An 11,058-nucleotide genomic window follows, 5' to 3' on the forward strand; every position below is an offset into this window, starting at 1 on the left:
TCTCTCTCTCTCTCTCTCTCTTGCTCTCTCTCTCTCTCTCTCTCCGTATCTCGACATCTCTTTCTGCCTCCAAATCTTTCTCTCTCTCGCTTTGTCTTTTAAATCTTCTCTTCTCTGTCTCCTCGTCTCCAATCTGCGTCTCTTCCTATCTACATCTTAACGCCTCCGCCTCCATCTTTTTTCATTTCTCATTCCTTCCATTCCTCACAATCAGTTTCATTATCGCTGTATTTTGAAATCCGTCTATTTCACGCAACACTTACGAATTCAAATTTCGTTTTCAATTATGCATATCTCGCTACCAATTAAGAGCAGCATTCAAATATGAACAACTTCGGATCATTAACTACATGACTGCAACTCCACAGCAAATGCTATGCTATTCATTCAACAATTCTGAACAATTATAATAATCATAATCAGTGACCCCCCCAAAAAAGAAAAACATTTATGACGCAGTATCAGTGTTTCCATTTTCATAATATCCTACGATATACCCCCCCCCCCCTCAAAAAAAAAAATAAAGAAAGAAAATAAATAAAAATAAAAATTCTAAATGGCAACTCCAGGGACCGCCCACGCATTAATATCTCTTTTTTAAAACTCTACTCACGCCCATAAATGCTCTTGGGGATTAATGATCAGCTGTCCTTTACGAAGAAAATATAATGACTAAGAAATCTTTGACAGTGACAGTAATAATAGCGATGAAAAACAACAATTGTAATAATAAAAAAATGAAGCAAAAGAAGAGCAGCAGGGAAAAAATACATCATCATCATCATTATCATCATTATCATCATCATTATCATCATTATCATCATCATTATCATCATCACCATCATTATCATCATCATTATCATCATCATCACCATCATTATCATCATCATTATCATCATCATTATGATTATAATTATGACAATACTACTAGTAATAATAATAATAATAACTACAATAATAATAACAATAATTATAATAATAACAACAATAATAATAATAATAATAATAACAATAACAATAACAATAATAATAATAATAATAATAATAATAAATAATAATAATAAATAATAATAATAGTAATAAAGAATAATAGTGATAACAACAATAATAAAACTCCTAAAAAAATCAAGCACTTTTACCTGCCTGCTCACGTGGTTAGTTAATTCGAAATCCATTTAGAACCTGCTCTCTGCGGGTTCATTGCAAAGCAACACTTGTGCAGACAGGCAAGCACGAAGCAATTAATATGCATAATGGAAACTCGGCAAACATAAGTACATGTTGCCGCAAAATTGAAGTACACACATGTAAACAGACAGTGCATACATACACAGATACACAAACATACACATGAAAAGTAGGTATATACACGCTGATGATGATGATGATGACGATGGTTTTGATAATGATGATGATAGTGATGATGATGATGATGATGGTTTTGATGATGGTTTTGATAATGATAATGATGGCGATGATGGTTTTGATTATGATGATAGTGATGATGATGACGATGGTTTTGATGATGATGATGACGATGGTTTTGATGATGATGATGACGATGGTTTTGATGATGATGATGATGATGATGATGATGATGATGATGATGATGATGATGTGATGATGATGATGATGATGATGAGGAGGAGGATGACAATGATGATAATGATCATGATGATGCTTTTGATGATGATGACGATTATAATGATATTAACAAAATATATCAAACACCTACAATTATATATATATATATATATATATGTATATATATGTATATATATGTATATATATATATATATATATATATATATATATATATATATTTTTTTTTTTTTTTTTTTTTTTTTTTTTTTTTTTTTTTTTACAACACACCGGCATACTGTTTCAGACTTACAATTTCAAATCTTTACCCAGAAATATTTTCCAGTATGTTAGTAACAAAAATTTGCCTATTACTGTTTTGTGCACAGGAGCTCATTGCAATCGGCAATTCACAAGGATGATGAACATAAAAAAAAAATATATAGGTGTGTGTGTGTGTGTGTGTGTGTGTGTGTGTGTGTGTGTGTGTGTGTGTGTGTGTGTGTGTGTGTGTGTGTGTGTGTGTGTGTGTATGTGTGTGTATGTGTGTGTATGTGTGTGTATGTGTGTGTATGTGTGTGTGCGCGTGTGCGTGCGTGCGTGAGTGCGTGCGCGCGTGTGTGTGTGCGTGTGCGTAGTTATATATATATATATATATATATATATATATATATATATATATATATATATATCTATGCATAAATACAGTAAATCCACCCACGAAGCCGAAAACCCACATATCCAAAAAGACTCCCAGAATAAGCAAGAAGTGTTGAAAAAGTGATTTGTTGACATTCCGCGCCCTCTCGGGTCAAACTCGCGGGAGACGAATATTTACAAAAAAAAGATCCTCTCTACTTTCCTTCCTTCCTTCGTCGGTATGTTTTCTATCTTGAGTTTCTGTCTGATTAAACTGATGTAACAGAAGAAGTGTGAGACTTGATATGAAAAGATAATAAATATGAGCTAAAGCCTCTCACACGCAAACGGACATTGCTCTTTCTGTCGCTTTGTCCGCTCTTCCGACTTATATTTCTCCAAATGTTCTTTACGTCTAAATGCAGCCGAGCATGAGATCTAATAACTTTTTTTTTACGTATCTCCTAATTCCGATTCGTGCGAACTAGTCGTAGCAAGAAAGAAAATAAATAACATAGGCATGAAAAGTCAAAGCGAGTCCCGTATCCAAGCGTCCGTAGGGGACATTTTCGTGGAGAAACATACTTTAAGACGCGGTATGATGCGGGAGAGTGATCTGTTGAGTTCCCTTCCGCCTCGACTTTGAACCCCAGCATGCTGACGCCAGCATACCAATACTGACTAACAGCTGATCCGACAAGAGACGACGATTCAAATATGACTTCATTGCAAGCTACATTCTACCACAGAGCTATGCCAAATCGACAGAAATCAACGATAACACAACTTTTCATTTACTCACCCCCTCCCCCCCAAAAAATAATCAACAAACACATCATATTCAAAACTAAACCAAATTTAATCAAACCAACTAAACCCTGAAAATAAACCGACGAATTAATTGCACTTCTGCAATTTCACACTACCAAGAGAGAGAGAGACCACTTTACTCATATGACAATTGCAAAGCTATTGATCACCTACATGCAACATCACACGCGCGTGCAACCTGATCTCTCTGCAATCAGTGCGTCGCTCAGAGTTAAGGTTTTTATTCATCTCACGCGCTCGCAATCCAGAACATCAACATTTTGATGCTAAATCTAGGATCCTCTCTCTCTGTTGGTCTCGTATTCTCATTCTCAAAAGCTCTCGTATTTCCTCTCTCTCTTCTCCCTCTCTCTTTCTTCTCCCCCTCTCTTCTCTCTCTCTCTCTCTCTCTCTCTCTCTCTCTCTCTCTCTCTCTCTCTCTCTCTCTCTCTACCTCTATCTCTTTCTCTCTCGTCTCTCTCTCTCTACTCTCTCTCCTTCCTCTCTCTCCCTCTCTCTCTACCTCTCTCTCTCTACCTCTCTCTCTCCTTCTACCTCTCTCTCTCCTTCTCCCTCTCTCCCTTTTTCTCCCTCTCTCTCTCTCTCTCTTGCCCCCCCCCCCCGTCAGTGTCTCTGTCTTTCTTCCCCTTTCACGAAAAGGCAGACAGTCAACAAACTGACACGGATTAATTAAGCCAGGATTGATTTCCCAAAAGTGGAATTGAGGAAAGGCGAATGAAGTGGCCTCTCTCTGTGTTCAAAATGAAAGGAAATCAAGGTCTAAATTTCGTATCTTGGGAATTTTGGAGAAAAATAAAGAACGGTGGTGAAACTTGTCAGAAAAAAAAATACAGAGGGGAGGGAAGGGAAGGGAAGGGAAGGGAAGGGAAAGGAAGGGAAAGGAAGGGAAAGGAAGGGAGATTAAGGAAGGAAAGGGAAGGAAAGGGAGGGAAGGAAAGGGAGGGAGAAGGAAAGGGAGGGAGGGGAGGGGAGGGGAGGGGAAGGGAAGAGGAGGAAAGGAAAAGGGAGATAAGGGGAGAGATGCGAAGGGAAAAGGTGGGAGGGAAGGCAAGGGGAGGAGAGGAGAGGAAAAGGAAAGGAAGGGAAGAAAAGCGAAGAGTAGAAGGGAGGGATGGGGAGGAAAGGGATGACAAGGGAGAGGAAGTGAAGGGAAGGGAAAGGAAAGGGAAGAGAGGGGATGGAAAGGAAGAAAAGGGGGAAAGAGAGAGAGAGAGAGAGAGAGAGAGAGAGAGAGAGAGAGAGAGAGAGAGAGAGAGAGAGAGAGAGAGAGAGAGAGAAAGAGAATGCGAGAGAGAAAGAGAGAAAGAGAGAGAGAGATAACGAGGATAAACAGACCTGAAGAACAAGGACTTCCCAAACAGAATGTAGAGCAAAGGGGAGAAGTTTGTTCTCTTAAAAAACGTGGATATTTTGGGTTTGTTCGGCGCAGTTTGGGTAAAAGTTGGCCACGAAGTTTGACGGAGAACGAGATGCAACAAACGCTACACATACATATATACATACATGCATACATACAAATATACATACATGTATACATACAAATATACGTACTTACATACATACAAATATATTTACGTGCATACATGCAAAAACACATACATGAATACATACAAATATACTTACATACATACGTACAAATATACTTACATGCACACATACAAATATACTTTATATGCATACACACAAATATACATACATACATACATACAACTATACATACATGCAGATACACATACATACTGTACATGCATGCAGTAACATATACATATCTATACGCATACATACATACGTAGGTTGTATCCCACATTTACACATGATGAATAGTTATTCACTCACAGAATCCCAATTATTGAATGAAATTGTTTATTGGCAACTCATGATCACAATGGCAAAGAAAATGTTGATGTTAATACTAATAATATTAATGATGATGATGATAATGGTGATAATGATGGTAATGATAATGTTAATGGTGATGATGGTGATGGTACTACTACTACTACTACTACTACTACTACTACTAATACTAATAATAATAATAATAATAATACAATACGGAAGTTGCTAATAAAAATAATTTCACTTTCATAACATGATATCTGTTTACAATACGTATGCTGATTTTCGCTCAAAATGATCTGATCGATGTTTTGCTGAGTCAGTTTCTTTAATTGCTCTCAACTAGCTTGACTACTTACTGTATCCCCCCTCCTCTTGCTCTTTCTCTCTCTCTTTCTCTCTTTCTCTTTCTCTCTCTCTCTCTCTCCTCCTCTCTCTCTCTCTCTCTACTCCTCACTCACTCCTCCTCACTCACTCACTCACTCACTCACTCACTCCACTTCACTCACTTCACACTCCTCTTTTTACTTCACCAACTTCATATCACCTAATCACATACCACTTTATCATTCACTCATCTCTTCTGTTATTTTCATTTCACCAACCTATCTTTCATCCCTATCCTCAATTTCACAACTTATCTTCGTCCACTATTATCATTCTATTTTTTTGTCATTATCATCATTTCTTTCCGCTCTGCCTTCCGCTTCACCCCTCTTTCCCTCCTTCCCTTCCTCTTCCTCTTTTTTTTTTTCTTTCCCTTCTTTTCTTCCCCTCCTCTTAGCCCTTCCCCTTCCCCCCACCATCCTTCCCTCTTCGATCTTCCCCCTCTCTCTCCTTCCTTCCGCCCCCCCTCTTCCCCTCTCCCCTATCCAGGTCTCCCAACCTTCCCTCCCTCCCCTCTCCCTTCCTTCCTCCCTCCCTTCGTCCGTCTCTTCCCCATCCTCCTTCCCTCTCTCTCTTCCCAACCCTCCTTCCCTCCCTTCGTCCGTCCCTCCCTCCCCCACCCTCCCTCCCTCCCTCCCTCTCCCTGTCTTTCTCTCTCTCACTCTCCCCTTCCCTCCCTCCCCTCTCCCTTCCTTCCTCCGTCCCTCCCCCACCCTCCCTCCCACCTGCAGAAGCTATTTATCAACTTGTCCTCTTTACTCCCAATCGCCCCCCCCCCTCTCCTTCCCTTGCCCCCCCCCACCCCCCATCACACCCTCGCCCTCTCACTTGTCACTTCTTTTTCTTGTGGTTTTCAATGGTCACTTACATCATTTCTTCCCATTCTCTCTTTTTTCTCCATTTTTTCTTTCTTTCTATCTTCCTTTCTCTCTCTTTCTTGTCTTCTTCATCTTCATATTCTTCTTCTTCCTCCTCCTCTCTTTCTCTTCCTCCTCCTCCTACTCATACTCCTCCTTCTCCTCCCCCCACTTCCCCTCCTCCTCTTCCCCTCCTCCTCTTCCCCTCCACTTCCTCCTCCTCCTCCTCTTCCCCTCCACTTCCTCCTCCTCCTCCTCCTCTCGCTCCCGACCTGTCCGAACAGTCGTTGCAGTGATGAATCATTCCTTGCATGATCAACTGCCTGCGCTTATATAACACGTTCTTGCACAACATTGAACGTACGCACGTGCGGGGGTGACGTCTGTTGGTTTGTTTGTTTGCTTGTGTGTGTTGTGTGTGTGTGTGTGTGTGTGTGTGTGTGTGTGTGTGTGTGTGTGTGTGTGTGTGTGTGTGTGTGTGTGTGTGTGTGTGTGTGTGTGTGTGTGTGTGTGTGTGTGTGTGTGTGTGTGTGTGTGTGTGTGTGGTGCGTGTGTGTGCGTTGTGTGGTGTGTGTGTGTGTGTGTGTGTGTGTGTGTGTGTGTGTGTGTGTGTGTGTGTGTGTTGTGTGGTGTGTGTGTGCGTGTGTGTGCGTGTGTGGGGTCGTGTGTGTGCGTGTGTGTGCGTGTGTGTGCGCGCGCGTGTGTTGTTGTGTGTGTGTGTGTGTGTGTGTGTGTGTGTGTGTGTGTGTGTGTGTGTATGTGTGTGTGTGAGTGTGTGTGTGTGTCTGTCTGTCTGACGCGCGCGCGGTGTGTGCTTGAGTGAACTGTATTGCATGTACATATGCATGTGTACGTGCATGTGCGTGTGCCGTGTGTGTATATGTGTACGAATACATCTACGTATACCCTTATTTACAATATGTTTTCTTACGGCTGGCCCTCCAACAGCCAGATACGAATTTTTTGGGTTTTGTGCCGCGCGTGGGGGTTTGGTGGGGGGGGGGTTTTTTTTGTTTTTTTTTTTGTTTTTTTTTTTGGGGTTTTTGGGGGGGTTTTTGGTGGGGGGGGTTTGGGTTTTTTTTTTTTGGGTTTTTTTGGGGGGAGGGGGGGGGGGTTTTTTTTTCCCTTAAAAACCCCCCCCCGGGGGTTTGGGAAATTTTCTGTACACCCTGGTACTCTTTGGTTTCCTTTTTTTGGAAAATTTACATCTCTTAACCCAAAATTTTTTTCCCCCTTTTTAAACCCCCCAAAAGTTTTTGGGGAAAAAAACCCAAATTTTTTATTTTTTTAGAAATAAAAAAAAAAGCAAAAAGGATAAAAAAAGCATAAAAAGAATAAATAGTACAGGGATTGATAAGGGAAAAGAAAAGGGGGGGAGGGGGACCCCAAAGGGGGGGGGGAAGAGGGGGGGGGGAAAGGAAAAAAGGGGGAAGAAAGGAAAAAAAAAAAAAAAGGTTTTTTGAAAGAAAGTTTTTTTTTTTTTGGGGGGGGAGGAAAAAAAAAAAAAAAAGGGGAGAGAGGAGGAGGGGGGGAGGAGAGGGAGAGGGGGGAAGGGGGAAAAGGGAAGGGGAAGGGAAAAAAGGGGGAGAGAGGGAAGAAAAAAGAGAAAAGGGGGAAAAGGAGAGAGGAGAGAGGGGGGAGAGAGAGAAAAGAGGGGGAAAAGGGGGGGAAAAGGGGGGGAAGAAAGAGAGAGAGAGAGAAAAAAGGGAAAAGAGAGGAGAGGAAGAAAGAAGAAAAAGAAAGAGAGAAAGAAAGAAAGAAAAAGAAAAAGAAGAAAAAGAAAAAAAAAAAAAAAAAAAAAAAAAAAAAAAAGGGAAAAAAAAAAAAAAAGAAAAAAAACCAAAAAAAAAAACCCCCCCCCAAAAAAAAACCCCCCAAAACCCCCCCAAAAAAACCCCCGGGCCCCGTACCTTGGAGGATGGGAAAGGGGGGGTCCGGGGGAATACCCGCACAAGCCACACGGTGCGCGCGCCGATGGCCAGGCCGTGGCGGGAGCAGATGGCTGTGAGGGGAGGAAGGGGGAGGGGAAAAGAAGGGGAGGGAGAGGGGAAAAGAAGGGGGGAGAGGGGAAAAGAAGGGGGGAGGGGGAGAGGGGGGGGAAAGAAGGGGGAGAGGGACGTTACTTCATGGGGTATTATGAACTTATCTTTACGTATAAGTTATATGCCATAATTTATACATATATATTCATTTAAAAATACGTATATATTAATATATTCATGATTATTATTCTTTGATTCACTGAACACGAAAACAAAATCAACTAGACACAGTACGTGCCTAAATACATTCAACAGAAAAATAACAGTAAGAGATGAAATTATAAAAATAAAGATAAATAACAGTAAGATAAAAACGAGAAACGTAAATAAAAAAACAAACAATTATTTTTGGGAAAAAATTTAAAACAGATAAAAAAAAAAAAAAATTACAAAAGAAAAAAATAAAAATATGATAAAAATAACACAATTATATGAAAATAAGATTTTAAAAATTTTATAAAAAAAAAAAAAAAAATAAAAACTAATAATAACATACAAAAACTAACAACAGATAAACACTCAAAAAAAAAAAAATAAAAAAAAATAAAAGATACAAATAATAATAATAATAACAAACAAAAAAAATAAAAAAATAAAAAAAAATAAAAACAAAAAAAAGCTACGCCAAAGCCGAGGCCGAGGGGCGTGGGCGGCGCCTCACCCTGCGGAATGATCTCTCCGAAGACGACGATGCCGGCGGTGGAGCCGATGACGGCGATGAGGCCCGAGGAGAGCTCGTCCAGCAGGATCGTCAGCGTGGAGTTGACGAGCACGTTCCCCAGCAGGAGCGTGCACAGCAGGAAGTTCCCGTGGCGGCGGACGGGCTCGATGGCGCGGGCGTAGCGGCGCTCCGAGGGCGAGCCCGTGTTCGAGACGATCTTGAGCTCCGTCTTGTCGAGCGCCATCAGGCCCAGGTTGACCCCGGGGAAAAAGACCCCGGTCAGCAGCACCACAGGGGGGAGGGCCGTGGGGGGGAGGGGGGGGGAGGGAGGGGGGAGATTGTGTTTTTGCTTTTTAAATCGTGTGAGGACATGGGGAGAGAGAGAGAGAGAGAGAGGGGGAGCGAGGAGAGAGGAGAGAGAGAGAGAGGGAAAAGAAGAGAGAAGAGAGAGAGAGGGGGGGGAAAGGGGGAGGGGAGAGGGAAAGAAGAAAGAGAAAGAGAGAGGAAAGAGGAGGAGAGGGAGAGAGAGAGCGAGAGGAGGGAGAGAGAGAAAAGAGAGGAAAAAAGAGAGGGGGAAGAAAAAAGAGAGAAGAGAGAGAGGAGAGAAGAGAAAAAAAAAGTGAAAGAGGAGGAGAAAAAAGGGCGGAGGAGAGGAGGAGAGGGAGAGAAAGAAGAGAGGAGAGGGGAGGAGGAGAGAAGGAGGAGAGAGAGAGGAGAAAAAGGGGGGAAAGGAAAAGAGAGGAAGGGAGAAGAGAGAAGAAGAAAAGAAGAGAAGAGAGAGAGAGGAAAAGGAGAGAGAGAGAGGGGAGAGAAGAGAGAGAGAGAAAAAGAAAAAAAAAGGGAGGGAGACGAGGAGAGAAGAGGAGAAAAGGAGGGGGAGGAGAGAGAGAGATAGAAAGAAGATGGGGGGAAGAGATGAAAAGAGAATTAGAAGAGGGTAGAGAAGTGGGGAAGAGAAAAAAAAAAAAGGAGAAGAAAGGAAGAGGAAGAAAAAAAGAAAAAAAAAGAAAAAAAAAGAAAAAGAAATAAACACAAAAGCGACATATCGTAAACAAAACAGAGAGAGAAAAAAGAGAAACAAAAAAAAAACAGAAGCAAACAATCACAACAACAACAAAAAAAAAAAAACAAACCCCACCTGAACCCACAAGGCAACGGGGAATTATAAACGTCATTTAACCCGCATCCTTTTTTAATCGCATTCCAGATCTTTGGGCCAGAGTACCCCGTTTTTCTGCTCCTGTCTGCCGGCATTTACCCGGGGGCCCCTCCCCCCCTTTTCGCCCTTTCCCCCCTTTGGGGTGAGGAAGGGGATGGGAACGGTAAAATTTCGTGCTAAAGATTGGGTCGTTTTAAACGGTTGTAAAGATGGGGGGCGGTGAGGGGGTTAAAGGATGGGGGGTTTATATTGTTGGGGTGGGGGTTTATGGTTATGATTTTTTGCTATGGTGATGTAGTTTAGTGTGGGGTGATTTTTGGTGTGGGTGGTTTGGTGATAGGGGTTATTAGGTGATATAATGGTGTTATGGGATAGTGGTGTTTAGGTGATGAAATGGGGGGTTTAGGGGTGATGATGATGGTGGTTATAATGATGATAAACGTCAGTGATGATAATAAAATCAAAATCGGTAAAATAATTGTATTAACGAAAACGGGGGGTTACCACCGCCCACCTGAGTCACCAATGGGCGTGAGGAACGTCGGAAAAGGTGAATTTGTGGCAAAAAGAGTGATGATTGTGATAATGGTGGTGGTTATAGTGAGTGAGGGAGTGAAAGTGATTGGAGAAGAAAAGAGAAAAAAAAGAGAAAGAGAGAAAAAAAAGAGAAAAAAGAAGAAGACTGAGAAAAGAGAGAAAGAAAAATGGAGATGAAAAAGAGAGAAATAGAATGAGAATGAAAAAGGAAAGAAAAATGGAATGGTTGGGAAAAAAAGACTATTATGGTGGAAAGAAAAGAGATGACAGAAAAGATAGATAAAGATAGAGAGGAGAGAGAGGAAAAAGAAAAACCGTCAAACAAAAAAACAATTTTTTTTCAGTTAACAATTTTCTTTCTTACAGAGCAAAACGTAGCTATCAACAGCGTAAAGATAAGGATAATGAAGAAAATGTAAGGCAGCAACCCCCACGTACAGTCAAGGCACGTTTTGCTGGACACTGAGGGTATCTGGCAACACGGTCGCAAGGAAACACATAACAAATATTTTTTTATGTATGAAT

At 41.3% G+C, this 11,058-nt stretch overlaps 1 protein-coding gene across 1 annotated transcript in view; it reads right to left on the reverse strand.

The window, feature by feature from the left end:
- LOC119583074 (metal transporter CNNM4-like) overlaps positions 1-9,107 on the reverse strand; it is a 37,714-nt gene extending 28,607 nt beyond the window's left edge. Inside the window, exons 1-2 of the mRNA XM_037931584.1 lie at positions 8,838-9,107; positions 8,081-8,136 (exon numbers count right to left, since the gene is read on the reverse strand). Of these exons, the coding sequence (XP_037787512.1) occupies positions 8,081-8,136; positions 8,838-9,081 (300 nt within the window). The 5' untranslated portion in view covers positions 9,082-9,107. The remainder of the gene's footprint in view (positions 1-8,080; positions 8,137-8,837) is intronic.
- Positions 9,108-11,058: the final 1,951 nt, after the last annotated feature.

Source organism: Penaeus monodon, chromosome 16 (assembly GCF_015228065.2).
Source record: "Penaeus monodon isolate SGIC_2016 chromosome 16, NSTDA_Pmon_1, whole genome shotgun sequence".
Lineage (NCBI taxonomy): Eukaryota > Metazoa > Arthropoda > Malacostraca > Decapoda > Penaeidae > Penaeus > Penaeus monodon.